Genomic DNA, 19759 nt, shown 5'->3' with positions numbered 1-19759 from the left:
AAGGCATGTTGTAGTAGGGAAATCGGCTGTTAAGGACCTCTCCAAGGTGCTGAGGAGCAGCAAAGTCAGTCAAAGTCCAAGGTGCCCCTGGTCCAAGCCATAGTCTTTTCAATTACTTCCTATATGCATCTGAAAGTTGGAGAACGAATAAGGATGACAGAAGAAAAATTGATGCCTCTGAGTTGTGGTGCTGGAGAATACCACTGAAGACCCCACGGACTGTTGAAACAACAAACATGTCTGGGGGAAGTGCAACCAGAGTTCTCCTTTAGAGAGAACGATGACTAAGCTTCAGCTCATGTGCTCTGGCCATGTAGTTAGGAGGGGTCAGTTCTTGGAAAATGACATCATGCTTGGCAAGATGGAAGGTCAGCAAGAAAAAGAAAGACCTTAAGATGTACAATGGGCTTGAGTATATCAGGGTTGGTGCACATCGTGCAGGATAGGGCAAGGTTTAGATTCATTGCTCATAGGGTCGCTGTATGTCACAGTCAATTTGATGGTTCCTAACAATACATTTTAAAGTATCTCTGTAGTTACTTACAAGGAGTCCTGGCAGTTTAGTCTGTAGGGAACTGTGTGATTTATTTACAGGCAACACCCTATGTGTGGTCCGGACCCACTAGGCAGTCCGCAGGAAAAATATGGGCTATCTCCTCCCTTACGATTTGCAGCCTCCGGAGAAGAGTTGACAGTCAGCTGAGTTGGTCCTGACTCAACAGCAATGAATTTGAGGGCTTTAGTTGCTTTGTTGTTAGGCATCAAGTCCTCTGAGACTTCTAGCAGTCAAATGTACAACAGCATTTCTTCACTTTTTGCAAGCAAGATTGTATGTTATCTAGCACAGGCTGTTGATCCCCCCTCCAATCCTGATGCCACAATCTTTATTATATAGTTCAGCTTCTTATTTGCTCAGCACACACACTGAACAGGTATGGTGAAAGGACACAACCCTGACGCACACTTTCCTGATTTGAAATCACGCTGTGGTCTCTTGTTCTGCTCAGATTTGGTCTTTGGATAGGTTTTGCATGAGCACAACTAAGTGTCCTGGGATTCCCATTCTTCTCGATGTTAACTTTGTTATGATCCACACAATCATATACATTTTCATGGTCAATAAAATACAAGTACATATCTTTCTCTGTTTTCAGTCAAGACCCATCTGACATAAGCAATGATACCCCATAACACATCCCCTTCTGAAGCCAGCTTGATTCAGGCAGTTCGTTGTATATGTACTTGGTCCTGCCACTTAACAATGAAAACATTTTCTATAAACCCAGATTACAGGCATCAATACACTCACAAGGCTAAAACTCTATGCTAATCTTCTCCTAATTTCTAATGTGCACTGTTGGTCAGGGCTGCCCTCATCTGCACAGGCTGCAACATGTGCTACAATGAATAAGGCTGACAGAACAAAGAATTGATGCCTTTGAGCTGTGGTGTTGGAGAAGAGCACTGAACATTCCATGAATGGCCAAGAATGTGGATATGACTTGGAGAGGGTGCAGCCAGAGTGTTCTTTGGAGGCAAGAATGATGAGGCTTCACCTAACATACTTTGGATATATTGATAGGAGGTGCTATTCCTTGGAGAGGGACATGATGTTGGGAAGGGTGGAGGGCCGGTAAAGGAGAGGAAGACCATTAACACGGTAGACTGACAAGGTGACTGCTGCAATGGGCTCTTGTGTGTCAGGAAAGAACTGGAAATAACATGGCTTGGATCAGGCACATTTTAGACTTTAAACTGACACCGTTCCTCATTAGAACTCTGGAAAGGCCCTTGACAGTTCCCCCAATGCTACGTATCTTTTTCTTGTAAATAAAATTTATTTTGTGACTTGAGAAGCTGGACTTTCATTCATTCATTACTGTACATTTTCCTCTCTTCCTCAGTTCACTTAAAAAAAAAAAAAAACAACAAAAAAAACCCCAACCAAACACCCTGATATTGGATTGCTCAAAGTTTGCATACCTGTGTTTCACACTTTTCTTCATTCATATTGTTTCACACAACCATTCCCATGCATTATATTTTATAATATCAATCACCATTGGACCTTGCCATCCCCCAATCTTTTCAGGTCCTCACCAGATCCTATTTCCTTCACCTTCTCGCCCCACCCACCAAACTTGGGTAAGTAGGTGCAAAACCTCAGCTGTACATCTTTCATTTCCTGACTGCTGCAACCATTAGTGTGTTCCTGATAGAAAAGAATGATTCTTACTCCTTTTGAGTATTTGCTAAAGATGCATCAATCCAACTGTAAATATGGCTTGTAAATACTCTTCCTCCCTTAAGGTCAACCAATGTCTTCCTAGAGTGAACTCACATCTCTGCCACAGTTCACCACTAAAGTAGCAACTCTGTGTATTCCTTCTATTTTATTATGTCCGGCATCGTTCAAGATTTTACCCATAAAATGCTTTAGTATTGCAATTTGATTCTTCTTTTTTTTTTGCAATTTGATTCTTCAATTTGCTCTTCACTCCTTTCAAAGTGAGAAATGTTGAACATGCTCCCTGCCTTTTTCGTTTCTAACTCCAGCTCCTTGAACATTTCATTCTACTACTTTGCTGACTCTTGAGCTGTCCTTTGAAATCTTCTGTTCAGCTCTCTTCTCTCATTATCCTGCCCCCCCCTTTTTTTTTGCTTTTCATTCCAGTCTCTTAGGACATCCACTTTGGTCTTTTTTTCTAATCTGTGTATAAAGAAACATTTTGTTTTCTTCATGGATGATGCCCTTGACATCATCCCACAACTCGTTTGGTCTTCAGTCATTAGTGCTCAATGCATCAAATCTATTCTCAAGATTGGATATGTGATTAGGTATTTTTGTCATGACAAGAGTCCAGAGCGAAGGCTGCATAGTGGAGTGGACCTGGAGGTTGGGATTGTAAAACAATGAAAGACTTTTACTTTTCCAAGAGGGTAGTATACTAGGGGGAAGGGTTGGGAGTGGAGAAAATTGCAATAATGAATGAATGGAAATCCAAAGTCTCTGTAAATTTTCATTGAAGTTAATAATAAATTTTTTAAAAGGGAAAAAAAAATGAAGCAATTAAAAAAAAAAGACAGCAGCTACCTCAGCAACCAACTACAAGACACCCATTCATTCACATTCAAAAAAAAGGGTGACCTCACATACTGTGGAAATTATTCAACAACGCCATTAGTATTACATGCAAGTAGAATATTGTTGAAGATTATAAAAAATGACTAGAAGAGTACTTTGACAGTGAACTTTCAGAAGTTTAAGCTGATTTAGAAGAGGCCACGGCAAAAAAGGAAATTGCTGAAGTCAAACGGATAGTGGTTGAAAGCTGAGAATGTAAGAAAAATGTTTACTGGTATTTTACTGATTATGCAAAGGCATTTGACTGTGTGGATAATATCTAATCATAACTAACTTGGAGAAGAATGGGATACCTAGAACACTTAATTGTGCTTGTGGGAAGCCTATGCATAAACCAGTAATCAGTTGTCTGAACAGAGCAAGGGGACACTGTGTAGCTTAAAATCATAAAGTTTGCATCATGGTTGTACCCTTTCTCCACATTTACTCACTAGAACAGTGGGAGATTAAAGTGCTGTTTGATCCTCTGGGGGGAAAAAAAAGAATGGGATATACAAAGGTCATATTTTCGTGTTCTTGGACATGTTTTTCTTTTCCTTCAATTGTAACATGCCATGAGTAGCTGATGGTTGATGCTAACAGCTCAGCACCTGTTTCTACAGACAATGGAAAATTTCAAGGTATGCACTAAAAAGTGCCTACATTTCAGTCTCCAGCAAGGTTCCTGCCCATAGTATTATTCAGTACTGCTGATTAGATCCCAATTCACAGCCTACTGGGGAAGTAAATGAATAAATGGATTCTAAACACATACTAAAACCCAACACACAAAGTGCATTACAAACACAGCTGACAGTAATAAAGTGGCATTTTGTATGAACATTGAAGGATCAAAAAGGGGGGATATTAAGAAATTCAAAAGTATGTCAAACACATAAAAAGGCAAATCGAAAAGAAGGACTAAATCAGCAACTAAAGCAGCACAGGCCCAAGGACGACAGAGGCTGTGAGGATCTGAACAGAGTTTCCTTCCATTTGCCACTATGAGTTAGTGACGACTCGTCAACATCTAGCAAAAACACTTGGGAAAATGGTCAGCTTCTCCGGCAATACAGGCAGGCAAACAGTCGAGCTACCTCAAACTGCAGTTAGGAATGTTTGTTTTGCATCTCACTGATAGGAACATATACTACTTAAAATTCTGCAGTGCCTAATTTTCTGATATAAGAATTGATGCCTTTGAGCTGTGGTGCTGGAGAAGAGTATTGAATGTACCATGCATGGACTGCTAGGAGAACAAACAGGTTCACCCTGGAGAGGGTGAAACCAGGCTGCTCCTTGGAGGCAAGGATTCTGAAGCTTCGTCTGACATACTTTGGACATGTTGCAAGGAGGCACCAGTCCTTGGAGAGGGACGTCATGCTTGGGAGGGTGGAGGGCCAGCGCAGGAGAGGAAGACCTTCAATGAGGTGGACTGATTCTGTGACTGGGGTAATTGGGGGTGGGTGTGTTGGAGACAGTGTGACTGGCACAGGACAGAACAGGGTATAAGGATGTTGTACACAGATAAGGTCACTATGAGTCACAAGCGACTTGACGGCACATAATAACAACAACAATTTTCTGATATTATCATTCTCAGCTTTTCACTCCCAGATGTTAAATCATTAAGGCCAAATTATAAAGATACAGATAAAAAACAACAATGAATAAAAATGAGGCATTCAACTTCTTCCAGACTCTCCTTATAACAATACCTTTTTTTTTTTGTTCATCATAATGCTCAAAACTACCAAAAAATGTCCCATCAGTAAGAATCAAGTAAAAAAGGGCATTCATATATCTTGATGGTCAGAGTATCAATTGCCTCCCAATTTAAAGGGAGATGGTATTAAATCTATAACATATATACCATGTTTCAAAAACTGTAAACAGAAACACAATTTTTTTAACAAATTGAACTTTCCCTGCCATTTGTGTCCCATTTAAACTGAACCACCTCAATTCACTTTTTTTCTTGATCTCCTTTCCTCACATGCTCAGTTTTCTAGTCTCAATTATTTTTTAAAATTAATGATTATCTTCTGAGTGTACTGTGAAGCCAGAGCTGCCATCCAAACAGATATATGCACACCCATGTTTATTGCTGCATTTTCCACAATAGCAAAAAGAAGGAAGCAACCCAAGTACCCATCAAGAAAAAACGGACAGGAAAACTATGGTATATTCACACAATGAAATACTATGTCGCACTGAAAAATAAGAAACTCATGTTACACAGCATGGCTGAGCCTGGAGAACATCATGCTGAGTGACAGCTCAATTACAAAGGGACAGATACTGAATAACACCGTTATAAAACAGGACTGACATGGGGGTTATGAGAAACCCAGAAAAGAGGGGATAAATAATGACTACTACATTGGAACAACTGAACAAAAGAATTGTTTAAAAGATAAACTATGAGTAGGCATTATTTGTATGACAACAGTATGTAATAAGAGGTGCATAGCAAAGTGGACTGGGGAGGGTGGGGAGGAGGGAGGAAATTATACAACAATGAATAAATGAAAATCCAACTTTTCTGTAAACTTTCATGAAAATTGCAATTTAAAAAGGGGGGGGGCAATACCCAAAACGAAATTGGTCTAATTCCTCCGGACTAGTAATTGTACTCATGTACAATGTATGTATGTACATGAAGTTCGTGTATGTACATGAAGCAAAGAGCAGCCTTTTGACCAGAATGGATACTTTATGGTTTAAAATGAGGGAAATCATGCTTCAGGGTTTTATCAGGGCAGGAGAGGAAGGCCCTGGGTGCGATGGAATGAGAGTGATTGTGGTAATGAGGGCATATATGTCAGGAGATGCTGAGACTGGCTCAGGATAGTACAGGGTTCAGAGCTCCTGTTTACAGGGTGGCTGTGTGTCATCATTGACTTGATGACACGTAAAAGCCTCAATTTCTACACTGAGCAAACAATCCAAGAAGCTTAACCATAGGAAGAAGAATGTGCCATCAGGATTGGAGAAAGACTCATCAACAAGCCTGCAATATGCATATGATACAGGTGCTCACTGAAAAGGAAGAGGTCTGGAAGCATTTATACCTCAACAGAAAGATAATAAAAATCTTCACAACTCGATCAATAAGGGACACCATAATACACAAAGATTTCATTTTATTTGAGTCCATAATCAACACTCACGGAAGCACCCAGTCACAAAATAAACCAGTACTGCAACGGGGAAATGCACTGTTCAAGACCACTCCAAAGTGCTAAAGACCAAGAATAAGAAAGGCTAGGGTGAGCCTGATTCAAGTCATGGTGTTTTGAGCTGCTTCATATATTTGTGAAATCTAGACAAAGAACAAGGAATTATTGCTGCCTTTGAGCTGTGGCACTAAGGGAGGAAACTGAATATATCACAAACTGTTAGAAGAACAAACAACTCTGTCCCAGAAGTGCAACCAGAGTGCTGGATCTCTCAGAAGACAGTATGACCTCACCACGTGCACTTTGGGTATGCTGTTCAAAGCCAGAACCTGAGAAAGGACTGGGTCAGTCACAGAGGAAGACTCTTAAGGATAAGGGGTGACACAGCAATTGGGCAACAAGCTTACGGAGGAGAGAACAGTACAGGGGTTTGTACCGAAGACCACCAAACTGGACCCAACCTGAAAGCCCGCACCACCATAGAGAGCTTAACAAGGAAAATGCTCCACAAGGACACAGTGACTGTGTCAACAGTGGCAAGGATTTTATTGCAATATTTTAGGCAGCATTTTTGTCCAGAAAGAGGACACAATTTCAGGTAATCTTGTGTGTATTTGTGTATACATTGTGCATACATTTTTGTATACATATATTTACACACACACACACACACACACACACGCTGGACTCTTCCTCTCTACCCAGGCCCCACCCATTTTACCTTTTACTTTGTAGTCTTGATCATACATTCTTGAATTTCGTTCTAGTTCTTTGGAGGTCATGGTTGATGCAAAGAGAAAAATGGTAGGCTGCAACCAAGACAGAGGTGGTTCTAGTTCGCCAGAATTAACTTGGAAGATCAACTTGGTAAGACTCATCCCTACAAACGCCAGGAGGCACAGGTCTTCTCCGACACCCAGGGCATGGCCCCGGTTCAGAATCTTCCCTCTGCTTGGGAGTTGGAAGCCTCCAACATGAAGTCCCCTGCTGCAAGAGATCCCAGCACTACTGCGGCTTGTCTGACTGGGCTTCATCTCCCTGATGCTAATGAATTTCCCTGAGAATGACACGACACTCTTCAATTATTACAGGAAGCTCTGGTGACGCAGTCCACAGCAAGGTGAGCTGCTCCGAAAGATGGCGCCTGTCTGGGATTCCAACCCCATCAACAGTAACTCTGTGAGGGAGATGGATTAACGGGCGGCCTCCGATGCAATTCACAGTCACCAGAGACCTTCTGGAGGAAGAGCTAAGAGTTGGTTCCAAGTCAACAGCAAGAGATTAAATCAATAAATGCTCCTGGTGGTGCAGTAGTTAACAGGCTTACTTGAGAAGCAAACGGTCAGAAGTGGAATCCCAGTAGCTGCTTCAAAGGAGAAAGACTGACAGCTCTGCAAAAGCCGAGATGGAACTGACTCAACTTCACAGGGTCCATCTGACTTCTATGAACACAGGGCTCTCTCTCTCTCTCAAGTTCCTAATTACCTTTTATCAAAGTGTAATAGTGCTAAAGACTATGACCAGGGAGCACTGGTGGCCCAGTTGGAAGGAGCTGCACTGTCAACCCAAAGGCAGACAGCGCTTTCGAATCCACCGGCTGATTTTCAGGAGAAAGATGAGCAGTCTAGGCCCATGCATGCACCGCCTCTGTAAACTTCCTGGAGGACCAGCTATGAATAAAGAGCAAGAATATCACTGAGCCAAGCCATAGTAATTTCAATCAAGTCGTGTGTATGTGAAAGCTGGATAAAGATTAAGGAAGGCTGAAGTTCCACCCTCCTTGCCTCTAGGGAGCACCTTGATTTCAAGTCCTCCAACACAGACTTTTCATTCTTTTGGCAGTTCATGATATATTCATTCAGCCCTTCTGCCAACACCACACCTGAAAGATGCTAAAGAGCAATGATGGCAGTTTAAAGACTAAGGTGTGCAGGATCCCTGCCAGGGCATTTTCAAGTGTTTCCTATGTGGCTATGATGCAAACCCAAAGGCACTTGGTTTCGATCCACCAGCTGCTCCACCAGGGGAGGTTGGCCAATCTCCTCCCATGCAACCTACTGCCTCTGAAAATCTGCTAGAGGGTCAGCTATAGGTCAGTGCTGACTCGAAGGCACACAGCATCATGCGTGGGAAAGTTAGGCAATGAATAAGGGTGACAGAAGTTATCAATGCTTTTAAGTATGTAAACGTAAGTGGTGATGGATGTTACGTGCTGTCGAACTGACTACGACTCATAGCAACTCTATGAAAATGGCTCTGGAGTCCTGCCCTATCCTGAGCCAACCTCACCACTGCCGACACACCTGATCCCACTGCCATAGTCACCGTGTCAATCCATCTCATCCAGGGTCTTCCTCTCTTATGTTCATCAAAGAAAAAGAAAAAAAAATCATCTTTCCCAACATGATGTCCTTCTCCAAGGACTGAACCCTCCTGACTACATGCCTACAGTATGTGGACGGAGCTTAAAAATCCTTACCTCCAAGGGGCAAGTTAGTTTCACCCTCTTCAGGACAGACCTGTTTGTTCCCTTGGCAGCCCATAACATTCCAGCACCACAATTCAAAGGCATCAATTCTTCTTCTGTCACCTTGACACTGTCCAGCTCTCATCTGAATAGCAAGCAATTGAAAGGACCATGGCCTGGACCAGGCTCAACTTAAACCTTTGGACTGATGTTGTTTTTCAGCACTCTGTGGAGGCCCTTGGCACCAGGTTTTCCTAATGCAACTCATTTTTGATCTTCTGACTGCTGGTGCCAAGGGTGTTGACTGCAGACCTGGGCAAGATGAAATTACTAATAACTTCAATCTTTTCTTCTTTTATCATAATGCTGATTATTGGCTGGGTGGTGATGACTTGTTTTCTTGATGTTGAGATCAAATACATATGCATGCAATCTTTGTTCTTCAACAGAAAGCACTTGAAGTCCTCCTCAGTATCTGTGAGCAAGGCTGTGTTATCTGTGTAACACAGGATGTTGAAGTCTTCCTCCAATCCTGATGCCACATTCTTCATTAAGTCTACCCTCTTGAATGATCTATTATTCCACACATATATTGAAAAGGTATGAAGACAGGATACATCCCTGACTCATTTCTTCCTTGATTTGAAAGCACGTAGTGTTCCCTTGCTCTGTTGGACAACAGCTTCTTGGTTTAAGTATAGGTTTTGCATGCGCACAACCAGTGTTCTGGGATTCTCATTCTTCTCAAGGTAAACCATAATTTGCTAGGATCCACAGTCAAATCCCGTTGCAGAGTTGATACAACACAAATAGCCATTCTTCTGGTACTCTCTGCTTTCGGCCACGATTCACCTGACATCAGCAATGAGATCCCTAGTGCCACGGCCTCTTCTAAGCATCTCTCTCTCTCGTGGAGCACAAACCAAACCCATACTCACTACCCTCCAGTTGACTGTGACTCGTGGTGACCCTCCATCAGCTCCCCGAGGCTGTTGTTTCCGGGAAACGGTCTCATTTTTCTCTCTCAGAGCAGCTGGTGGCTGTGAACCACTTCCTGGTTTGCAGCCAACACCTAACATGCAGGACCAATAGGTGCTTTCCCAAAATATGTTCCTTAATGGTCTTCAAAGTCCTCTGGCGGGGTAAGCAAAGTCAAAACGTCACCAAGTATTAAGAAGTTAGATGCCATTTACTCTATTATCTCACAAGTTCCTACCTAACAAGCTCTCAGGAATGTGAGCACAGATCCAGGAGGAAATATTCACGAGCACATTACTGGAGTACACACAGTTAAACATGTATACTGTTAGCCTGCTACTGTTATTCACCGATTCAGAATCACAGTGACCCCCAGGAAGACAGACCGGCAAGGACGTACAAAATAGAAAACAATGTTGTGTTTCACATTAACTTTGTTTTGTAAAAGGCTTCCATTGAAAATATAATTTATATTAACATGTGAAGAGTTTAGTATTTTTATTTTAAATAAATATACATATTTTTTAAAAAGGGTTTCTAATACAGTTGTAAGTCACCTGAAGAAGAAGTTCTTCGAAGTCTTAAACAATGTCTGAGAGCTATGGGTCTCAGAGGGAAAACGCTGGCCTGGAGGAAAGGATGCACGGAGTTCCCCTCTCTCTAATTTACAGAAATTGTATTGAGGGAATGTGCTGAGCAAAAGAATGGGGGAAGGGGGTAGGAAGACTTCACAAACCAAGCATTGGTGGGTTTCTTCAAATATACAGAAATAATTATCTTGGGGAAAAAGTGATTAGCTCCTATCTATGTTCACCAAAATGTAAAACAAAACAAAAAGCTGTAAACAGTATCAAAGTTTTTCTGTCCTAGAAGAAAAGACCCTTCCCTCCTGCACAGAGAGGAGCGAGATAGGCTTCAATCAGGAAACTGGATGGTCTTCAGTCCTACAGTGGTTAAGGAGTATTCCTTTTTAGTGCTCAAACAATAGCTGGAAGCAGAGGTGAACAGGAGATGCCATGCACTTTTTAACAGTAAAAAAGATCATGAGAAAATGCTGCAGATCTTCTTAAAACAAGTATCATTTTGATTTCACAAGGACTGATTTAAAATATGCCAGTAAGAGTTCCCATTTAATTACAAATTTTAAAATCTACCCAGAAAAAAAAAGTCTTTAAAACTATTTTGATAGCAACTCTTTAATTTACTTGTTTCTTGGATGTTAAGCCTGGTAGGATATTTGGGTAATGGCCTATAACGGTATAGTATAATTTTGTACATATAAATTTAGTGGGACTGGATACAATCTAAAACACAGAAATCCAAGTATTCTTTAAATTTTAACCTCCATGTAAAATAAAAGGCTGGAGAGGATCTTCCAAAAAGTAAAGGCATTTCAGTTAAACAGCAACACACACCTGGCCCTCTGCAGCGTTCCTTTTATTCTGGGAGAAGAGGCGCTCAGAACATGGGAAGACGTTGGCCAGCCATCCTGCTTCTCAAAGGCAGTCGGTTGGATGTGCGCTGGAGAACAGGGTGGAACAAGTCTACCACACTGTACAGGTTTGAAAGTACAACTAAGATCACAACTCATGTAGCTACCGCTGGAAAAGGTATTCATTCAGCAGGAAAAATAGATTTGAGGAAATGAAGTTCACCTCTTTTAATACCAAAGATGCTTTTAAAAAAATTAATCATTTTAAGAGACAACTGGCCAAACATGTATTACATATTTGTGTTGATCATATTTTCACTTTTTCTTGACAACACAGAGTCATATGATCCTAAGAGCAGACAATCAGGAGACGGTGTGAGACCAGCTGCATTCTAGGCTATGCTCCTACAATTTCTGGTCTCGGACAGCACACACATGCTCTTCAGTCCTGTCGGTCTCCTTTCAAACCATCACTCCGAATGCCTAATATGTCACAGGCTGGGAAATAAAAGACTCGAAAATGACTTTATGTCACATAAATGCTCTACCTTACAGACTTTGTGACTTATGCTGATTGCTCAGAAACTTATTTATCCCCCAAACTCCAAGTTTTTCAGGCATACCTCATTTTGATAAAATTGCCAGATATGCTCTAGGTGAATGAGACATTACTATACATAAATATTTAAACAAGTTCATTTGAATATTAACAAAACGATATAGCTAAACATTAGTATCATTACCTTTTTAAACAAAGTTTTCTATAGCTTTAAGGTAACATTGGGTATTCTGGTTAACATTCCAGTTTCTTTCCTCCAAAGAATAAAGATAAACAAATGTTCTATTGGTATCAGTTTGTTTAAAAAAAGGGGGGAGGAAGGGATGAGGTGCAATTATGTCACAGTTAATGCCATGTCTGCTTCCAATACATTCAAAGGCATATTCTTTTAAAAAAAATCAATAGTTAAAATAGGGCTTTTGAACTTTCAGTCTGAGATTCAACATACTTTAAAAAATTTGTTATTACACATTCATGCAAATTCTTTATATATACAAATTCTCACAAAATTAAGAAGTTGCAAAGAAATCAGAATTATGGTGTCTTTTGACAAGCTACACTTAAATGCTTTACCACTGACATATTCCTGAATACAGCAGTCATAATATTTTTAATAAATTCTCTACATGGCCTCTGATAAAATTTTCTCTTTTAGACATAAAAATTAATCACTAGGTAGTCTTCTGACAATTTTGATTTAAGAATTCAAGATGTTCTCAATTCACTACTCATATTTAAGGCCACTTTGGTAAAGGCATTGCAGCAAAAACACAAAAACAATAGCATATTTTCTAATATTTATTTTTTTTTCACCTGCAAACTGTAGCAAAACATGATCAGCTTTATTATATGCAGACAGGGATCCCTCCACATCTTCAGAGAATTTAGGCATGTATAAATAGAAGAGCTCTTTAGAAAGGAAAAATTCAAGAATGAGTAAAACTTTCCAATTCTGACTTGTAACTTTCCAGTAGCAATGGTTAAAATGGTTTTAGGTCATTCAATCCAAGGTATATGACAGCACCTTAAAAGTGGCTGATCTATTTCCTCAGTAACATTTCTCACATAACAATGTGTTAAAGTTACAAATACTGATATGCACAAATAGCTAATTTCTAAGAAAAAATATGTACAGGACTGCAGCATGATGAGTGTGGTATCTGCAATAACTTAATATTAGCCAATTTTTAATATACACGATACTGCTACCACTTCTGCCAATTCACAGGTTAAAAGTTGTTCCCGGAGCCCTCTGTTTTGCACATATCACCTGGTGCTGAATACACAATGCAGGCTTTTAAAAAGACTTCTCTTGTGTTTAAAGCTAAGATCAGTGAAACAAGACAACAGTGCAAGAGGCGGAGAGATGTAATGTGACCACATCAAAGTCCGTTCCAGTAAAGTGTCTACAGGAGGCTATAAGAAAGGATTGGTCGATGAGCTTCCTGCCGGAAACTGTCCTGTTGGTGCACCAGTCTAAAGGAAAACACAAGACAAAAGAAAAAGAATCGGACAAGTGAAAAGCAGTGTGTGTGGAACAGAGGGCATTACGTGTACTTGTTAGACTAAAAATTCTCCATTGTTCACAATGATGTTTACTCATTACTGTTATCAGGGACACACTGTGACAAGCCTGCCACGTGTCCCGCCCTGTGACACGTCTTTTACGTCTATCATTTCATATCATGCTCATACAGGGCTCTAGGAACTGACTTACCTTTACGAACAATAGAGTACTAGTGATTAATGTCAAAGTGGGATCCAAGCACTGTTTACGTTGTTCAGGCATTCTCCTAACGTACTAGTTTATACAGCAGGAAAGAGACATGCACATGCCACTCTAGAAAATGATGATGCTTTCTTAAAGTCAGACAGGACAGTCCATAAGGCTTTTGTGTCAGTCTGTCCTAGCTTATATTTGTCTTATCAGTAGAATACCAAGTAGCATCTAGAAAGATTCACATCCTGCTTTTCATTAATTTAAAATAATATATATAGCACCTATCAATAAATTTTTCTTGAATGAAAAAAAATATATAAAATACTTCAAATGGAAAAATGGATCTCACTTACCATAAAGGGATTACTAGATACTCCAGCTGCAGCTACTTGACCAAAGGAAGTCACCACTGGCTTTGTTTGTCCAAATGCTGCAAAGCCTGCACCTTGTAAACAGAACTGCCAATTAGTACTTAGGCCATCAAGAGAGAAACTAATGCATATAAAGCTTTTTATAAGCGCAGAGAAATTCCTACGAAAGCCGCAACAGCAAACCAGCAATGTCAATCGCTGGCCCGCGGGCACTTCCATTACTCACAGACGCATATCCCATACATGTCTTAAAAGAACTTTCAAACAGCTGTCAAGAAATGGTCAGCTCAAACTGGTTGTAGCAGTGTAAACCACTGACCTTCGAGGATTCATCTAACAGGTGAATTTGTGACTATTGGGCAAGGGCAACAGGAGTAGCAAGAAAAGCACTCAGCCTCTAACTAAAAGTCCAGTGGTCTGAACCCATTAGCTGCTCTGCAGGGGGAAGATGGGACAGTCTGTTTCTGCAAAGATTAACGGCTTCAGAAACACGGTAGCGCAGTGCTACTGTGCCTATGGGGCCGCTGATAGTTGGCAGTGGCTCATCAACACCAGCTTTGCCTTTGATTTGGTAAAAACAAAATCATGGTTTTCTATGTGAACCTTTCCCATGAAATATTTTATTATGACTTACAGATCGGCAAGGACTGTTTTTACAAGCTGTTACCTAACCATTGATTTAAAAAAGAAAAAATTGTCGCTGTAATTCAAGAAGAGCCTTCCAAATTGTACACTGAAGACTCTGGCAAGGCAAAGAAAGAGGTAAAAAACTAATCTCTAATGATCCCTGCTGACTCGGAAACAAACGGCAAAAATCTGACTACAGTGCACTTAGCTATTGTGAAAATCATTCTATTGCACCAACATATCCTTATCAAAAATGTCCTCTGAGCAATACTCAGGTTGGAATGTGGAAAAACAAACAAAACTTTTCAATCTGTAAAGCTTCCTTTTAAATAAAAACGCACTGAAAACACCTCAGAGGATTTAATAAGAAAGAGACTGGAAAGCCTGTGAAAGAAGGGAGACTCTGTAGACAGCCACTGATTCTTCCTAAATCTGTACCCTGGTCACACAAAAATACTCCTTTAGTAAGGCTCAAGTCACCAAAGGCTTCTATTTCACATGTTCAGCATTCAGCGGGAAATGCTAAAGGATTCTTTAGATGTTCTTTTGGCCAAAACACTTAACATTATGATGTATAAAGAGCAAAGCGCACTCACCCTAGCCAAAAGTTAGATCTTACCATTGGGCTGCTGAGAAAAAGCTGTCTGCTGGGGGAAAGTGGCTTGGGCTGGGAAGGCAGGCTGCTGGAAGCTGCCGCTGAAGCTGGTGGGCAGACTGTAGGGCGCAGGAGTGCCAAACCCTGCCGGCATGCTCATGGACGCAGTGCCAAAGGTTGCCGCTACCAGAGAAAAGAAGGCAGTCAGTTACACACACAGCAGAGGGCTGCTTCTCATATGCATTATCTTAGGATGGGTCTCATTCACTTTGCAGGAGAATAATATGTAAAGACATTCTTAAATTCCAACAAAGTCCATGATCAAAACCCAATAGACGGCACAACAGTAACAAGTGGTATAGTTTAGCATAACCTATGAAGTATGTTCTCTTCTAATCCCGTGAAATATGATTGCTCTTTAAAACTCAAAATTAATTTCTCAATTACATGAAGTTCAGGTCTAAAAAGCAGTCTACATTTTAAAGCACTCATTATTCAGTTAATACATATGATCATTTCTCAACTTTTCTAACTTTGAGTATGGTGGCCTAGTGGGTAGGGAATGGTGCTTCAGTTTGAATCAAAACCTGATGGAGGGTCAGCTACTGCGTTGGTTCTGTCTCAATAGTAATTAGCAGGGAGGGGAAAAAATTAAAAACTAGCCAAGATTTACTGTGACTCAGGGAAGTGTCTTGTTTGCTCAGGTGATGAGTTCACAGGAAGCTGTGCTGCTGACCTGAAGACAACACCTTTCCAGCGGTGAAAGCCCCAAGAGCACCCTGGGAGAAAGATGAGCAACCTCTTCCCAGGCATTTACAACCTCAGAAACTGCTGGAGGCTCAAGTGGAAGTTGGTTCCAATTCATTCTGAAATGACCTGAGGTTTTCTGCCAGGTGCGAAAGAAAGTCGATGGTTGGGTAAAATATTTGGTAAAGCAAGGCTTACAGGAAAAAAGAAGTTGGAAGCAAGCCCTCAAAATGTATGTAGTGCTGTAACCAGAGCAAAGTGTACTGTACCATCTGAATAACACCATGGTGGTGGACTGTCGAGCCAGAACCAACTCATAGCTGACTCTCCAGGCGGTTTTGAGGAAATAAACTGCACAGGAGGAGACTGTCCCAACTGTTTCTCATGGAGCGAACAGTTTATGGATTCAAATCACCTGCCTTTGGGTTGGGAGCACTACTCTATGACTAAGCCACCTGAGCTTCCTAATTTAAAAAAATAACAAAACCACAAAACAACCAACCTACAAAAGCACATACTCAAAGTATATGCTAAGTAACTCCTAAGAAAACAATTCCAAAATACATTCTGTCCTCTTCCTCTGCCAGATAAATAAAGGCAGCTTTGGGACGGTACCAATTAGGGCAAAAATCAGAAACTTGATGCGAAAGGAACAGGCATTTGTTAAGCAAGATCAAGAACGTAGGGGAAATGGGCACTATGTTCCATGGTTTACCGTGTCCAGGAACTTTTACTTGGTGGAACAGGACATGAACACAGCACAATTCTGTGGGAGTCAGCACTCCATCTCTGTAACACTATCTTTCCATCCTTATGGATTTATGTCCATTACAGAGTTACAGTTGTAGGACAGAGTATAATTTACGCTAGGGAAGATTTCAAGCAAAATCTTCCAACTATGTTCTTGGAAAGGTCTCACAGAACTAAGAGCCAATCATTTCTCTTTCAACATAGAATTGTGGTCATTATTGTCGAATGCCATAAAACTGGAATTGATCTATAGCTGACCCTCTAGTGGTTTTTCAGAGACAGTAATCTGCATGGGAAGAGACTGCTTATCCTTCTCCTGTGAAACACTGGTGGCTTAGAACCGTGTGCCTCTGCGATTACGGCACGGCTTCTTACCACTGGGCCACCAGAACTCCTTAAACATAGAATAGTAGTTATTAATTACACAGCAAAACCATTTTTGGTGTCATGCTAGCAAATATACTGTGCTTTTTTAAAACGACCACCTTAATAATTGATTTAGACACAGAAATTAATTCATGCTGCCTAGCATCTTATTAAAACCAACTGGAAGACACCCACAGATGCTGTAATTAATCACACAACAAAACTGTCTTTGGCATCATGCTATTACATATACCGTGATTTTTTTAAATGGTAGGCTTGAGCTCTGATTTTGATAAGGAAATAAAAATTTACCAGTGCTGCTTAGAATTATGTCTTCTATTAAAACGAACTAATAAACTAGAAGGCATTTACAAGTGGTTCTACAAAGTTCTAATGCATGGAATTATACAATTTTCTTCACTGAACCTAATTAGAATCTGCCAGAATTTAAAGAACAAATGTTCCTAATAATAATAATGAGAAAATAAGGAAGTAAAGCACTGGGAAGCAAGTGAATGAAAGGGTAATAAGCACACTGCGAGGGAAACAAAAGGGGCTCATAGCAGACAGCAATGCACCCACAGAACAGGGACAGGCCACTGTCTAGGAACGCACTGGAAAGCAAAGCAGCCTGGACACAGCTAAGCACAACCAGACTCTAAGGACAAAGGGCCAAGGCGGTTTGGTCTATTTCAAACATGTCACTCAAAGCTTTATGAATTCAAGCTCAAGAAAAAGACTCAAAGCAGCTATTAAAATTTTAATGTAGCCATGGAGGTAAGCAGTACGGCTTATCAGCATTTACATATCATTCCCAAAGGATTTTTAGGTCATTTTAAGCCCAATGTCACCCTGATGTCTCACATCCATGCCCACTCCATTTAAAAACATGGACAGACAGAATTCCACATGCAGGGAACCCAACATGAGCAGACGCTTCCGCAAGCAGGCCGACACACTGCCACACAACATTTCAGCATTACTTGTGGCCACCTACCAAAATGAGCGTGAGGGAACACTTGAGAGTGCATTGCTCCAGAAAGGCCTTGGGGAGCCACAAAGAGACTGCATCAATGAACTTACAGATCACTAACGTGAGATTAATAAAGTTGTTTCATTAAAATCTAAAATTAGAATACACGGCTGCAAAGCAGGTAGCATGAGGACATATAATAAACAGACATCTATAAAACAAGTCTTTTTATTTCAACTCCATTTATGACATTGTGAAGAGTTATATTGTTAGGAAAAAGTAAAAAATTAAGTAGTAGGATAATAAATATAAGATAAAGAAGCAAATCCTTTTAAAAATGAAACACTTAAGAATTTAACTATCATGACAACCTAATTTTACAATATCATCGTTCTTCTAAAAGCCATGCCTTGGTCAAGTACCACCCCTTTCTCAGTACCCCGCCAGCCCCCTCATCTCCCCCCTGCAAAGGGCTGACTATTCTAGCTGTTTCCACACGAACATCACGCTTCATCCATTCGTCAGCTGACGGGCATTACTAGGGCTCCTGTCACTTTTGGGCCATTCTCAACAATGTTCTAATTTCCATCTTCAACAAAGCTTGTTAGAGTCTACCTTTCTGACTGGAGCCATGCTTCATGTTGCTAGATCCCACTGAGCTGACTCAAAGCAACACTACACACAAGTGACAGAAGTATCCCTGCTGCTGTGAAGAGTAGTTCTGACTTACAGTCCCTTAAAAACTAATGGAGGTCAAGTGATGGGATGCTAACCAGAAGGTCAGAGGTTCAAATTCACAGTCATTCCAAGGAAGAACGATGCAACAGCCTGTTTCCATAGGACCGTAGGGACCTTCTGCACCACTCTCCCATCCTGAGGGACGGCTCGCTACCAGTTCAAGTTAGAACTGACTTCAGGACAATGGTGATCACCATGACAGCAAACACCTTGTCACATCAACCATGTGGACAGGCCATCTCTCTTTGGAGAAATGTCTAACTCAAACCCCCTGTATAAGTGTCTTCAAGATTTTTAAGTTTGTTGTTCCTGCTTTCCAGGAGACACAAGCGGCTGCTATTACATACATGAGCCAATATTTTCCTCTAGATATTTTCATTTTCTACTATCAAACATTGTAATTTCTTTTAAAAAAATCAACTCTTCTATAAATAAAAGATGTCTTACATGTACCATATAACACTTAGACGTTTTCTTCGATTCCTTTCAACCTCTGCTTTTTGTATTAATTCTCAATTCCACAATATACTAGACAAGTGAGGTGGGGCTTCCTGAGGATGCAAACATGGAATAAAAGGTGAAGAGACTGAGATTGTTCACAGTTTTGGTTTGCGTGGCTCCACGGTCAACACTCCTGGCACCATTAGCCAGGAAATTAAAAAAACATACTGCGATGGGAAAGTCTGTGGTTAGAGATCTTTCTAAAGTACAATGAAGTGCAATGATGTCAGTCTGGAAACTAATGTGCGCCTGATACATGCCATGGTCTTTGCAATCACTTGCTATGCATCAGAGAGCTGAACAATGACCAGGGAGGACAGAAGGAGAATTAATGCTTTTAAGCTGTGGTTTTGGAGAAGAATACGGACTATATCATGGACTGCTAAGAAAACGAACAGGTTTGTCCTGCAGAGGGTGAAGCCAGGCTGCTCCTTGGAGGCAAGGATTCTGATGCTTCGTCTGACATACTTTGGACATGTTGCAAGGAGGGACCAGTCCTTGAGAGGGACATCATGCTTGGGAGAGGGGAGGGACAGCGCAGGAGAGGAAGACCCTCGATGAGATGGATTGATTCAGTGACTGGGGTAATGGGGGTAGGTGTGTCAGATATGGTGGGATTGGCACAGGAC

At 40.9% G+C, this 19759-nt stretch overlaps 1 protein-coding gene across 3 annotated transcripts in view; it reads right to left on the bottom strand.

Annotated features, from left to right (window-relative positions):
* Positions 1 to 12686: 12686 nt before the first annotated feature.
* AGFG1 (ArfGAP with FG repeats 1) overlaps positions 12687 to 19759 on the bottom strand; it is a 66587-nt gene continuing 59514 nt past the window's right edge. The window contains exons 9-11 of one of the 3 annotated variants that reach the window (XM_006890299.1): positions 15080 to 15238; positions 13816 to 13907; positions 12687 to 13218 (exon numbers count right to left, since the gene is read on the bottom strand). In XM_006890299.1, coding sequence (XP_006890361.1) covers positions 13159 to 13218; positions 13816 to 13907; positions 15080 to 15238 — 311 coding nt within the window. In that variant the 3' untranslated portion in view covers positions 12687 to 13158. The remainder of the gene's footprint in view (positions 13219 to 13815; positions 13908 to 15079; positions 15239 to 19759) is intronic. The other 2 variants (XM_006890297.1, XM_006890298.1) reach the window with 2 other exon arrangements.

Source organism: Elephantulus edwardii, unplaced genomic scaffold (assembly GCF_000299155.1).
Source record: "Elephantulus edwardii isolate Elephantulus edwardi_28Jun2011 unplaced genomic scaffold, EleEdw1.0 scaffold00087, whole genome shotgun sequence".
NCBI lineage: Eukaryota > Metazoa > Chordata > Mammalia > Macroscelidea > Macroscelididae > Elephantulus > Elephantulus edwardii.
This window is presented reverse-complemented; position numbering and strand designations above follow the sequence as displayed.